This window comes from Archocentrus centrarchus, chromosome 7 (genome assembly GCF_007364275.1).
Source record: "Archocentrus centrarchus isolate MPI-CPG fArcCen1 chromosome 7, fArcCen1, whole genome shotgun sequence".
Taxonomy (NCBI): domain Eukaryota; kingdom Metazoa; phylum Chordata; class Actinopteri; order Cichliformes; family Cichlidae; genus Archocentrus; species Archocentrus centrarchus.
In genome coordinates this window covers 15,401,397-15,416,221 of record NC_044352.1, presented here as the reverse complement: position 1 = coordinate 15,416,221, position 14,825 = coordinate 15,401,397, and the positions used below count along the sequence as shown (strand labels likewise).

The following is a 14,825-nucleotide window of genomic DNA, read 5'->3' as shown; positions in this document are numbered from 1 at the left end:
TAGGATTATTGCAGTGAATTTGCGGTTTGTGTATGCTTTCCTATATAAATAGAGCTCTAATGTATTGATGCATTGTAAAGATGAGCTCGCCTCTCCAGTTTATGACCTTATAGGATGAACTGGTAATAGCAGCCAGACCGCTGGCGTCAGGCAGAATTGAGTTAAGCTAAGTGCTGTCTGGTCGAGCCACAACTGTACTGAGGGAGGGCTGCAGAGCACCCCACCCCAGATAGATAGATAGATAGATAGATAGATAGATAGATAGATAGATAGATAGATAGATAGATAGATAGATAGATAGATAGATAGATTTGGTAAGCCCAAGAAATACTTGGGCTTAGTTGATGGTTTAAAAGATCATTTCACACAAATAACAGGAAAAAAAAAATCAACTTTATTTTTGATTTACTTTCAGTGGTTACCTTCCATTTAGCTTTTCTTGCCCTGGTTTTAAGACATTTCAGGTTTCAGGTGTCTGTTAACACCCCACTGCAATGGAGATAAAAGGAATCTTTGTGCAGTTTAAAGCATTTAACCATTACCTTTAACCCTAATCTTCTGCTTGAGGTCCCGGAGACTCCACGGCTCAAAAACACACTTAATTTTAAACGCTTTCCTGACACGTCTCAGTAGTGCTGCTACAAAAAAATGATGCAGTTCTTCTGTTTCCCAGAGAGCCCAGCTGTAAAATCTGGTTATAATACAGATTTTATTTAAATCTGTATTGGTGTTGACAGGAGTGTTTACACAATAATCCTTCCTCAAAATTAAACTACTCTGTTTAAATTTCCTGTTATATACAGCAGTTAGTTCATGAGACTTCTCTGGAGGTTTGCCAGTGTGTCAGGATACTATGGTTTCTTTGTCAGTAAATTACTTTTTGGCAACCAAAGTAGATTACATTTGAGATTAATTTGTTAAGGCATGTTTTGTTAAAAACATTCATTGTGTTCCTTTTTTGGTTATAATAATTCACAGTGGCCATTTCTGTATTTTGTCCCCTTCACAAAATGTGCAAGTCCAGTTTGTGGCAATGAGAAGGTTCTGCTTCAGTACTTTCCCCCATATTAGGTTTAATAAAATCACTGCTCCACTACTAATTTTATTAGTAGTGGAGCAGTGGAGACGGCGAAAACTCAAACAAAGAAGAAGTAAAGCCAATTTCAGCCAGGTCCAAGGCTTAAGAAGTCTTGTGTATTTCCCAACTTTGTGCCAGTTTCTCAGACAAGTCAACCACAGTTTTTCATATAAATGATTTGAAACTGATGAAATTCTCCTTCTGAAAACTGTCAGCATTAGGGTCTGTGGATTATCCAGAGTAAAGGGACACTGTACAGACAGAAATGTTCTGTTGAATATTTTATAAGTCATCTTAATGCCCTGAGCACCACAAGCAAAATCCTATTGGCCTCCCCTGTATTGGGGTACAGGTAGAAGTCTCGGGAGCAGATATTTCTAAACCTGGGCAAACAAAACCAAAAGTAGAAAGTCCCTGAAGGAGAGCAAACTTATCCACCAAGGTCACTCGCTGATATCCTACATTTAATGACTTCTTTCTTTGCTCATTCTTCACCAACTTTCAGGAAGTTTGGCCGAGTACTTTAGTGCTTTCTGACAAACAGACAAATTATATTACTGGTGCTGGATGCCCCGCATTTGCATTGGTTGAATCAATACAAGTGAATGAAGACAATATGTTTTTTGTTGTTGTTGTTGTTATTTAGATTCTAGTATGATCAGTTGGTGCGCTTGTTAGCATTAATTTTTGCTTATCAGAAAAAGGCATGTATTGACAGTGAAGCACTTCCATTAAGAGGCAGCAGATTTATTGCCTGCATATGACATTTTTATTGCTGTAATTTACCTAATGCAGGATTCTCTTTTTCAGGCCTACACTTTGCAGAACCAATATGGCATTCCACACTCAGAGGTATGACCATTTGGTGGACGTTTTAAAATTTAATATAGCATGAATAGTTTATGGTTTTGTGTACATTGAATAAAGTTCTTCCTCTTTGTTTTACAGCTGGCCAAGCTACATCAGCTGTCAGTGCAGCAAGGCTTGAGTCCTATTGCCCAGCCTGCTTCAGCTGTCATACCTGGTGTGTATTGTAGTAATTTTAATCCCTGTTTTCTTAATTTCAGATGTCTAAACTGTGTTTAGACATCAGAAATAAATGCTAGCTGTTATTAGTTGTGCTGATTATGAGCTTTTGTCAATGAGATGGGAGGAGAGGGCGCTTTATAGCTTTCTTATATCTCCTAGTATGAGAGAGAAACTATTATGTGAAACGATATGTTGTGCAGAGTCAGAGAACTATGGGAAAGAAAAGAATGAGTGCCGTGTTAAACATCAGCCCATTAAAATGGAAATTAAATGCTTTACTATATCTGGCAGTTTGCAGCTGAAAGGGTTTTTCCTCAGTCTCAGTGGTGGTTTGCATGGCTCTGCTAACTAAAAGAACCAAGTGATATTTCAATTCAATTTTATTCAGCTGCTGCTTGTATTTTCTCTCTTATCAGGGATGGACTCAAACTCTCAGACGTCTCAGGAGCTGCTTATTCCCAATGATGTAAGGAAAAGCAAGTCCGCTTTTGGGTTTCTGTTCTGTATGTTGTTTATATTTTCCTATTTTACAACAGCAAAAACAACAGGAAGTCAGCGCTCATCTCACATGTACGCAGCACCGAAGCAGGTGACTAGCTGCAACTACAAAGACGTCTGGCGTGACTTCAAAAGACACAAGAGACGTGTTTGCAATTTACTAATTATCCTCGTTATTTTAACCTCGGACTAGCCCAAGGTTAAAGGGATTTTGAGATGATATGGATCCTTTCGCATTATTGTCTGGGCTGCAGTTGCAATGTCTTAGAGGGACTCCCGTGAGTGTTCAGTAAATCCTCTCATGTTCCCTGACCTACTTAGAAGCTGTCTGCTGTCAAAACAGCCAATAAGGAAACAGACAAAGATCCTTTCCCTCTTCACTTAGCTTCCACCAGTGTTTGATGTAATGTCTCTCCAATCTGAGAGCTGAAGTTACAAGATATAGATTTGACTTCAACTATACTACATTTCCCTTCAAATTCACTGTTTGATCAGATGGTCTGCTCTGAGGTTTTTTTTTTTAATTATTCAAAATTTGAAATTGTAATGAGGTCATTTATAATTGAACTTTAATTATCCTGGACTACAATTATTCACATTAATGAAACATTGCTCTGAAAATTAAACCATAAAGCTGGAGTTTAAATTTTGTAAAAACTGGGTACCAATCAGCTGATCAACCGATCATTACTGAAACAGGAAAAAAAAAAAAATGTTGCTCTTGTTTGGGGATTATTTTGGACCACAGGGTAATAAATGCTAGTGAGCATTTAGCCACACTGTGGTTTCAAAAATACTCTTTCAGCTTCATACTTTGCCAATGAAAGAACAGCAATAGGCAATTAAAATAGCTTTCGCTCTGCTGTCTTTGTTGAAACTGGGGAAAAAGCAAGAATTGGACTGGTTACTTAAATTTACAATGCACTATGGAGGCTATAGCCACATCCCTCAAACAACATTTCTAAAATGCCTGAAGGCATTTCTTCCCCCAAGCAAACCCCCGCATGGCAAGCAGCACAATGCATCAGAGGTATGAGGGAGTCCAGTGCTGTATGTGACAGGGACAGCTGTAAGCTCCAACCATTGTTCCAGAAGAGAAGACTTACAGCTATGACTGAGCCTCTTCAGCCCTCCGCCTCCCCTCAGGCCGGCCGCACTCCGGCCACACAATCCCGCTGTGTGCTCACACACTAAATGCTGAAGGAGACTTGCACGCACACACAGATGTATTCAGAAACTGCTTACACCAAGTCAGCAGTATACTGTAGTTCTGCGGAAGAAGGAAGATTTAAGCCAGAAGAAAAATGGCTGCACCTTCACCATCCCATCCCTCTTTTTGTGTCCTTTCAAAGGACTGCCTCAGCAGGAAAACAACAAAATATAGGCCACTTAACAACTGAGGACCATGAGCACTGTGCAGCATTACTGTTTATTAAAATAACCACTAAGAAAAGCATTATGCAGCTCTAGCTTGCTTAGTTACAAGCTTATTTTTCTGATTTTTTTCTTAGGTTGTTCATACACAGATGCTGTTGGTTGTCATCCACACCAAAGTGGCCGAGCTGGTGTAAAAGAGCTGTGATTTTTGGTCTCAGTGTGGTAGAGACGTTATCTGTGATTTGAGCTCTGTAGTGACCATTGTTTCTAGAGTTGCTCTCTAGGCTGGCTGCTCTCTATGTATCTCTTCCCCCCTGAATAAACTGCTGAGCCAATAATAGCCAGGCAGACCAACCAGGTCGCTGTGTGACAGATCAGACATTGTGGAACAGGCTGCTTACTTCTCAGGAAAGGAATGTAAAATGGAGAGAGGACATTGTGTTAGTGTGTGTGTGTGTGCATGTGTGTGTGTTTCTGCCTATATGTCAGCTACTGTTAAACTTCCTGTGCACTCACTTACTACAAGTACTTCATCACTGTCTGGCCCACTCACAATATATTTGGCAACATAACCCTGTCGCCTGAGCCTTGACACCCTGCACTTGAGCTGATGCCCCAAGCTTTGGCTCTGCTGAATATTGCCACTAATAGCCAAGGGTGCAGGTAATGAAAGCAAAACAAAAGTGATAATGTATTTTGGAATGCAATAAAACTCGTGTCATTGTCTAATCTGCTCTCAGCGGAGAGAACACTCAAGCCGATGGGACTGTATATTATATATTTGAGTTATTTTCCCATTATGTTTTCCATTAGGGCAGAGATGCATCTAGCTGGCGTGCATTTGGGAAGTGATTTGTTTGGGAAGTCATCACCACTCTGAGGAATCAATAACCTTTTAGCCACTCAGATTAATGAGAGGCAAATGTGCCTTCTCTCATCTCTTTTACCGGTGCGCACACAGTAGCAATTAAGGGAGACTCGCCAGAGGGGGGGAAGTTTGACATGCATGATGAATGACCAATCCAGTGAAGACAAACAATGTAATTGCAATATTTGAAGTGGGCTGCATTAAGTCAGCTCAACAGCAGTGCAGTTTTTATAGTGTTCCCTCTCCTTTGCCCCCTTTGTCAGAATTACTTTGATCAGCACAGCAGATCCGACACTGAGAAAAAGCTGTGTTCAGTCAAATGATTTATTAAAGTCCTCAGCTTCAGTATATCTACATAGTAATTAATTTTTCCATCAAACTGACCTGATTTGTCTCGACTCTGTCCTCCCTGCAGCTGATTGGCTCGATCATTGGCCGTCAGGGCACTAAGATCAACGAGATCAGGCAGGTGTCAGGAGCTCAGATTAAAATCGGGAGCCAGCTGGACGGGACAAGTGATCGCCATGTCACTATCACAGGAACACCAGTGAGCATCAACCTGGCCCAGTACCTCATTACCTCCTGGTAAGGCCCAGTGACACATGCAGGCATCTAATGAATGGCTGCAAGCGCAGGGCTGAGAGAAGTGCACTGGCTTAAAAGGGTCAAAGGTCATGTTATAACTGATAATGAGGTGCTGCTGGTATGAAGAATGAGTAAAAGCAGTTCTGTATTGTGTGTCATATGGTAATGTATTGTTGGAATTCAGTTATTACTATACTCTGACATGTTTTTTTTAATTAACTTTTCCACTATATAAGAGCATAGCAAAAGAAAATAATCATTAAGTAATTTTATGACAGGTTGCAGATTAAAACTGGGCACATAAAAAATTTAGACAACAAAACATATTAATAGTATTTAATTAGTATTTCTTAGGTGTCAGCCTTTACTTTTTTAGAGATTAAAAATGTATATTTTTCTTCTGCTTCCAAAAAACGAGAAAAAAAAAATTCCCACTTCAACGCTTGTGACTTGTTTAGATGGGCTTTACATTTGGTATTCCTCAAACAACACATCTCAATAGTATGTATAAAAATATATACTAACAGTGACAAAAGAATATCAAAAAATACTTTCAACAAAATCAAAATCATATTTATATATGTACTAAGTACACCTAATAACCAACTCCAATTAATGGAGAGATTCAAATGAAAGATAGTTGATTTTTCTGGACACCAGTCATAATGGCAGAAATTTGAACAACACAGTCAAACAAGTGTTGGAGAAAATGTGGGCCATATATTGGTGACCATACTCATATATTTGGTCATGTCCCACTGCAGCAATCACATGTATCAGCTAAGTGGCTCAAACCTTTATAGCAAATGGGTCAAGAAGTTATGGGAGCTATAGCAGATGGAACAAATGACATACTCCCTGAGAATTCAAAAAGATATATTTATCAAATGGCAGCGGGCAGCTCCTGATTTAGTGTACTCATTTGAGTTAACTTACAGAGCAGAAACAATACACATATCTCCATCCATCCATCCATCCATCCATCCATCCATCCATCCATCCATCCATCCATTTTCTTCCACCTCAGGGTCACGGGAGGCTGGAGCCCATCCCAGCTGACATAGGGCAAGAGGCCGGGTACACCCTGGACAGGTCATCAGTCTGTCACAGGGTCAACACACATATTTGTGTCCTATAGATAGGCACATGGTGGGGTTTTCCTTTCTCTCTTTTTTCCTCTCCCTCTCATGCTGTTATTTTTGTTTTCTTTGTAATTTTTCTTCTTTAATTATTTATGTTAATTTAACTTTTCTGTTTAATTATATATCAATCTCCCCAATTGGAATATTTACTTTAGCACTTCTGTTCAGTCATTATCATTGTCAATTTTTTTTTTTTATTGTATCTAACTATCCCGATACAAATAGATGCAGCTTTAAATGTAACAAATGGAAAACAAGAGTCTGAATTGTACATGTAAATACATAAACACTGAAACTGAAATTAAAGATAAGTTTAAAAAAAAAAACAAGTTTATTAGCAGTTACATAAAATTATGTATAAAATCATAAATCTGAGATATATAAGATTTTAAGAAGGCCCTGAGTCTTTCAAACTTTTTCAAAGTATTTGCCTCAAGCAGAAATGAGGAGCAGACTAGAGAGGTCTGGTAAACTCACTACTCATGCCAACTGCAGATTTTTTTTATTTTCATATTTATAATTGCTGACTTTAATGGCATTGCTTCCAGTATATTATGATATTACGTTACGAAGCTCCTTCTGGAGCTATAACAGTTTTTTTTTCACATATGCAGTAATGCTCCCCAAGACCTGTAAACAGACTTTGATAAGTAACTTTGGTGGAGTTCCCCTTTAATGAGTTTCCAGAAACTTCCCCCAGTGTTGCAGCAACAGAATAATCCTCTAATCTCCATTCCCTGTCCTGTCTCCATGTCCCCCTTTTCTTTTTTTCTATCATAGTTTAGAGACAGCCAAATCTACAGCCCAAGCAGCCAGCATGGCAAGTCCAGTTGACCTCAACATGGCCTTCACCCAGCCAGCCTCCCCAGCTGCTTCTCCTGCACCCACCCTGGCTGCTGTGAGCACCCTGACCCCAGCTCATGTTCTGGGAACTCCATACGGTGCCATGCCCCTCTCTGGGCTGCTGGGGGTGAAGTCTGTCCCCTTTCTGACTTTGTCCAGCCCAGCCCCCACCGTAGCTGTCACTGCAGCACCCTCCCATACCACTCTGGCTGCCTACACGGCCAAAATTTCCTCAGCCAACTGCATCAAAAAGCCAGAGAGACAGAAGTTCGCTCCCTACTGATGAAGCCTCTGAGCTCCATGTGCAGAGAGTCAGATGAAGGACAGCTGCAGTGTTCTTTCACAAACGCCTGATGTAGCCATATCCGCTGGCAGACATGCTCTTGCCTTTTATTCTATGATACACCAACAGAGACGAGACCGATGGAGATGTGGATAAAGCTATTAAAATTTATTTACAACTATAGATAATTTGTGAGTTACCCATGAATTGATGGACAGCCGTCATTGTCACCTCATCACTGTTATTGATCACAAAAAAAAAAAAAAAAAAAAAAGGGCTGGAGCCTCACCTGAGAGACACATGTTTACCAGTTTTTACATGTGTGTCTCAAGTTAGAAAACAGCTAAGTATTTATCCTCAATAAATTTGTAAATTATACTCAGATGACAGATGTTCTACTGTATGATGCTTTTATACAATGTCTATGTTTGCCTCTTGAAGTTTTTAAGAAAATTTGTAATTGTCTGGGGGTTTTCTTTTTTTCCCTTTTTTTTTTTTTTAAATAATCTGTGCTATATTACTGTACTTTACGTTGTTCAGTGTTATGTCTCTTGTGTTGGAATTTATTTTGATCGTGCAACTTGGTTCATCTTTATTTATTAGTATTGTTTCATTTATTAAAAGTCTTTGGTTCCTGTTAATGGTGGCTGTATCCGATTCCTTCACAGGCATTCGAAGAGCTGAACCAAACTAATGTAAAATAATGAAGCAGTGCAGAAACTCATTTTCAGGAAGAGACAGGACACACACACAGACACACACACGCGCGCACAAAAAAAAAGCAATGCCAGATTTAGGTTGTTTTTATTTTCACCCAAACACCAACAAGATGGCAGCTTCTCATTTTAGCTGCAATAATTGATGAGAGATGCTTTTCGCATTATTGTGCTCATGTGCCCAAAACAATAACTGCAGAATGAGAGTGCGACCTCAGAGGAGAAGAGAGCTCTGCCTGCATGATGGGCAACGTGCTCACATGCCAGTGTACATGTATAAAAATACACGATCATATTGTGTTTGTTCTGTGTGGAGAAACTGCTCTCTGTATGTCCCTTGAGACAAACTATAGTGAGATTGTAAGGCAGAGGAGTTTGTGTGAAAAAAGGGGCACTAACATAGCTAGGAGCTGGAAAAGATCTGAGGATTCACAGTGATGCAGTTTAAAAAAAAAAAAAAAAGAAAGGATCTGCATCAGCATGCGCCACAGCATCATCATCCTCAAGAGAGGCAGTTTGAATCCTTTCATCCTATTTCTGTTTTTTTTTTTTTTTCTTCTGTGACTGCATCATGGATATGCAAGACACTATGAGTGCACAATCCTCATTGTTATCAAACATATTCACTCTTCAGAGTCAGAAAATAGCTTATGCTTCAATTTCACTGATATTCTTCTGAAGTCCACCAAACAGAGAAACTAAATTATGATTCAAAGAAAAATTGATCTTTGAGGTCCTTGATTTTCTTTTCTGGCTCTTTGCCAGTATCTCTTGTAAGGATATTCTTTCCAGGACCTACTAAATCCAAGTTCATGCCCTGATACAATAGCTTGTAGAACCTTCAAATAACAAATCAAAACCATCTTCATCACCAATAACTTCAAATAAGTATTTTCTGTATGACTTTATCAGTCACTCACATCGTTGTAGAGGAATTTTGGCTGACTCTTTTTACAGTGTTGCTTCAGTCCATTGAGGTTTGCAGGCAGTCATGTTTGTACAGCTCTCTTAAGGTCCTGCGACATCATTTCAGGCAGGTTGAGTTTGGACTGGGCCATTGCAACACTTTGATTCATTCACGAGTGACCCAATTTCAGTCAAGCTTTAGCTGTCCGGCAGATGGCTTCACATTTGACTTAAGAATACTGTGGTACAGAGAGGAGTTTGTGGTAAATGCAATGACAGCAAGGTGCCCAGGTCCTGTTCTCAAACCCAGAACATCACCACTTCACCACCATGCTTGATAGTTGGTACTGTACGAGGTGTTTCTGCTTTAATGCTGTGTTTGGTTTTCATCAAATATGGTGCTGTCCATTGTGGTCAAACATCTCCACTTTGGTCTTGTCCATCCAAACAACATTGTTTCAGAAGTCTTGTAGTTTGTTCAATTCAGTTCAATTCAATTTTATTTATATAGCGCCAAATCACAATAAATAGTCACCTCAAAGTGCTTTATATTGTAAAGTAAAGACTCTACAGTAATTACGGAGAAAACCAACAGTCAAAATGACCACCTACAGCATGAGCAAGCACTTGGCGACAGTGGGAAGGAAAAACTCCCTTTTAACAGGAAGAAACTCCTGGCAGAACCAGGCTCAGGGAGGGGCATTCATCTCATGTCATGCTCTTCTTTTTGGAGAGAAAAGGCTTTCTCTTGGCAACCATTCCAAAAAAGCATCAACAAACATCTACTTGTTCAGTCTTTTTTTTAATTGTACTGCCATGTACTTTAAGATTTAACATGCTAACTGAGGCATGTAGAGTCTTAGACGGTCTAACCTTTCGGGGGAAATTGCTGGGATGTTCACTCCTGGGAAGATTGTAGCCCTGCGTTAAACACCTGAATGCTCCAGACCAGTAAAGTGCTAAAACGTCTGCTTTTATGGAGGTGTTCACACTTGATAATCTACTTACCCTCTTAATTCCTATAGAACCACTAAGGGTGTACTTGCTTCTTCACAGGACTGCAGACTCCTTTGAAAACTTTATTTTTCAGATGACTGTAGTCTATTTCTAATATATACTATAAAAAACTAATGTTTATAGTGATAGGGGTTTAGAGCATTTATAGTACAGTCAAAATCTGAAGCAAATCGAAGTTAATAGTATTTCAAGATTTGTCCATAGCTTATATAAATTTTTATGCTACGGTGAAATATGCTTTCTTTGCATGAACAGATAAATGCCACTGATATTCCAGCTGCATTACCACACACCAGATATGTTCCATTAGAATATCAAAGCATGAAGTTTGAGCTGGTGACAGCGGGGACCTTAGCTGTCATTTAGCTGTCACATTTCCTTTTTTTTTGTTGTTGTCTTTTTTCAGTTGTGGTGGACTCTTGGGATGTGTGGCATGCTGTTATCTATGCACTCACAAAACTGAAAATAGCACAAATATCTGCATTTTTACCATTTAAGGACTCAGCCTTGTAATTCAGTGACAAATAGCACCCTCTACTGTCGACTCAGTATGCCATTTGATCATTCGCAGTGCAGAAAAGGTAATGAGGAAGAGTTACAGCTGATAAAAGATTGTCTTTAATGTTTGGCATTGTTAATGAATTCCATACCACAGCAGTTATGGGAGTAGGAAAACCACTTTTACAACCAAACACTGTTTGATCATGCTAACACCATATGTACAGGAAAGCACATTGAAAAGTGTATAAAGTATTTATATGAGAGGACTCAAGTCAAGAACGGTGGAGACAGCCACAGTCTAATGGATTCGTCCTTTTCCAAACACTGATTATAGATATTTATCAATTACATTGATCTCTGGAGTACATGTATATACACAAAACAACAATAAACCTTTTGGGGGGTTTCTGCAATAATTCTCAAAAATATTTCACAATACTGCTGTATGTACAATAACAGAATTTACATTGAAAAATTCTATTGTACCTATATTTTGAGTATCACTTCAGTCACCAGTTATCCTCAACACCATCAAGCTCACAAGAGATACTCATGTGCTGTATATATCTAATAACCTCATGTTCAACTCCATACAAAGTACAGCAGCCTATTCTGTGCCTTCTGTCTCGGTACGGTTTCTGAAATATGTTCACACAACTGATGATCTCACATACAAAAATAGATGTTGTCTAGTCAGCTGAAAACTTGATGTACAGTAACACAAAGCATCCACCTGCAAAAAACAACCAGGAAAACAAGTAATTGTTAAAATATTAGCTATATCCTTCCAACCCCACAGGACAATAAAGAGCGCTGTTCCTTCTGCTCCACAATAAAAGTAAACCTCTCTGTCAGTCTGAGCTTCCGCGTTCTTGTGAAACATGTCATCAGTTTTGAAACAACAGAAGGTAATTGAGAAAGAGCCGCAGGCAGAATAAGAAATATTAGCGCTACAAACCAAACAACAATCTGAAACTAAAGCGGGACAAAACCATACAAAAACATCACTAGGTAGATATCTTCTTTTTTGTTTGTTTCCTTCAGGGAGTATATGGTGAAGAAAGTGAAAAGGAGAATGGCTGTTACTAAATGAGCTCCTCACAGTCCGGATGAGAGGTCAAACTGCATTTGAGTGCACTTAAGGCAGGTAGGCGATTCCAATGCTGTCTGTGTGGGCTCCTCGACCGGCCGCTGAGCAGTTTGGGGGGAGGGGGGTGGGGGGGGTGGGCTCGACGTTGTCGTCAGATGCAACACAAATTGCCACTGCAGCTGTCCAGTTTCAGCCCTCACTGCTCAACGTGGTCCAACAACCATACACAGAGAAGGAAAATGATGGGGAGAGAGAGAGTGGTGTTGGTGTTAGTTTGGAGCGTCCAGCAGGTATGAAGTGGACAGTCCTTCATTCACCATGAACAAGAAAGCTGACAGATGTGGGACCTGTCAATTGTCCTCAGTTTCCCTTCAGCCTGCCAAACACCATCATTCCTCTCGAGATATCTTTGTCACACAAAAGAGACAAATAGAGACGTCTTCAACAAAGACTCCACTTAAAGCACTTAAACATTAACCAGGATTGCAACTAGTGCAATACAAGTAGGAACATCTCATCTGAATACATTCACGTAGGTTTCCATACGCATGGTACGGATGGGAAATCACCAGTGACTGAAGTTCATGTCTTCTTGAGATGCTGGTCCAAGAGGAGAGCTGCAAGTACAACCTTAGACACCAGCGATTTGTGACAGCCCAGCAGCAACACATATTACAGTGCGCATTTGATATGATTCACTATTAAGGAGCACTTAACAGTGTTTTGAAAAACATAATGGACATAAGCCTTTGAAAACACTATAATGTAGCAAATTTATCAAAATAAGAATTCATATATATGAAGCATTTAAAGCAGAGAAGTCACCTCACTGTGACTAATAACCTTCTGTAGTTTCTTTGTGTTGTGAAATGACATGAAAAGCAAAATTAAGGGAGTTCACAGCTTATACTGCACCTGGGATCATGTTGGTTATGATCGTGGTCATCATGTTTCACAAAACCGTTTTCATATTATTCTCAAATGAAAAAAAAAACATGCTCACAGACGAGTTGTACAATTGTGTACAATCAATATCAATTTTTTGAACAAAAGTTAATCGATCCCATTGTTCAAGAGATATTTTTCTTTTAATACTAAGAGGCCACGCGGAGCAGCGACAGCAGTTGTGCCTCAAACTGTAGCTTCAACCATGTTAGCTCCTTCTTTTCTTTCCTTCATGTGCACTGAAGTTAAACTGCAGAGCATGACAACTGAGCACGCTCCATTGCTTCACATTAGACTTGTTCTAGTACTGCCCCTTTTACTCAATGCAAATGAAGGGAAGAAGATAAGGAGAAAAAAAGCTCTAACTGAACTGGAGCCTCAGATCACTGTGCCTCCTCGTGCTCCTCGCTAATGCACTGCTCCCAGGGATGTTTACCCTGGTCTTCCCTGTGGCCATGAGGGGAATGGAAGATCCTGCGGGGGAGCGGGATGGGTTGAGGTGGCAGGTCCTCCTCAGGAATGCAGCCTTCTCTCAAGTAGGGTTTGGGAGGCACAGCTGGAGGCTGAGGCCTGCGGTAAGGGATGTGATGAGGGCCATGAGTAGGAGCATGGTGGTGAGGCGGTGGCCCATGGGAGTGGCTGTCCAGCCCGGGGTGGGCATGTGTGTGAGGGTGTGGGTGGGTGTGCGGGTGTGATGCAGGGCTGCGGTAGTGGAAAGGGCGGACTGGGTCCATGGAATCAATTTCTGCTCCGCCATAGTGGATGTGCATGTAGGGAGAGGCCAGGTACTCATCAGGTGGGGACCACAGGTGACTGGGAAGAGGCTCCAAGGCATCGTTCCTGATGGGGCCGGGGTCAGGATATTGACCCCCGAAGTTACTCTCACTCAGAGAGGAGACACCACTGCTGGCGCTGCCTGACAGAGTGGAGTTACTGCCCCCCAACGCCGACTGAGGACTAGTAGGAGAGCCAGGGATTGGGTGGAGAGGAGACTATAGAGAAACAGAGAGAGTGAGAGAGAGAGTGGATGTCACGGGTGTCTTTCACTTGAAAGTAATGGCAACACACCTCCTTACATCTCAAACATACTGAAGAACCCAAAGGAAATGTAACATCAGTGATTCCTTCATTAAGCAGAAAAGTTTCACTGAGGCAATTTAATATGACTTGACTAGTGTTTCCATTCAGTAAATTGACGTGCTTTGGTTAAGATTCAGTTAATTTGTCTTTGTGTGTGTGTGTGTGTGTGTGTGTGTGTGTGTGTGTGTGTGTGTGTGTGTGTGTGTGTGTGTGTGTGTGTGTGTGTGTGTGTGTGTAAGCAGAGAATTTCGTAAATAAGAGCTTCTAAGAAAGTAGCTTTCTTGTGAAATTGTCAGTTGAAATGTGTTTTCAAAAGCTGAGTTTACATTTCAGAGTCATGCCTATTAGAGTTGTCAAATTTTGTCTTTATGAGGGAAAGAATTAAGATGATATATTAATGTTAATCTTAAAAAAAGAGGACCAAGGATACGAGAACTCCTATGAAATAACAAAAGGCAGACAGTACATTTGGCAGTTGTGAAAGTTATGTGTCTTGAACAAAATTGGTCTGGTAGCAGGGTGTGGTCTTTGGCTCAGATGCAGGGGGGGTGGAGTAGAGGGTTCGGGGGGCAGTGCCAAGAGAGGCTGGCAGCTGTCAGTCCTTATCTAATCATGTCTCTTCTACTTATGCAGTAACGTGCTGGGACCAAGGTGTCTGGAGTGAACTTAGTTTGGCAGCTGGAAGTCTACAGAGGCTGGCGCCCTGAACTAGATTTGGCTCTGTCTGAAAAGACGGTGACAAAAGTGTGGAAAAAATAAAGAAAGCAGGCATGCCTATCTGACTGAGTCTGTGTGTGTGTGTGTGTGTGTGTGTGTGTGTGTGTGTGTGTGTGTGTGTGTGAGTGTGTGTGTGTGTGTGTGTGTGTT

General features: G+C 40.6%; 2 protein-coding genes across 4 annotated transcripts in view; one reads left to right on the top strand and one right to left on the bottom strand.

Annotated features, from left to right (window-relative positions):
- The window catches only part of LOC115783470 (poly(rC)-binding protein 4-like), a 37,258-nt gene extending 28,953 nt beyond the window's left edge, over positions 1-8,305 (top strand). Inside the window, exons 10-14 of the mRNA XM_030734302.1 lie at positions 1,889-1,930; positions 2,027-2,102; positions 2,524-2,573; positions 5,266-5,435; positions 7,358-8,305. Of these exons, the coding sequence (XP_030590162.1) occupies positions 1,889-1,930; positions 2,027-2,102; positions 2,524-2,573; positions 5,266-5,435; positions 7,358-7,703 (684 nt within the window). The 3' untranslated portion in view covers positions 7,704-8,305. The remainder of the gene's footprint in view (positions 1-1,888; positions 1,931-2,026; positions 2,103-2,523; positions 2,574-5,265; positions 5,436-7,357) is intronic.
- Positions 8,306-12,076: 3,771 nt separating this feature from the next.
- Positions 12,077-14,825, bottom strand: part of LOC115783130 (dedicator of cytokinesis protein 3-like) — a 57,482-nt gene continuing 54,733 nt past the window's right edge. For 2 of the 3 annotated variants that reach the window (XM_030733796.1, XM_030733798.1), the window contains exon 54: positions 12,077-13,870. In XM_030733796.1, the coding sequence (XP_030589656.1) occupies positions 13,262-13,870 (609 nt within the window). In that variant the 3' untranslated portion in view covers positions 12,077-13,261. The remainder of the gene's footprint in view (positions 13,871-14,825) is intronic. The other variant, XM_030733797.1, reaches the window with a different exon arrangement.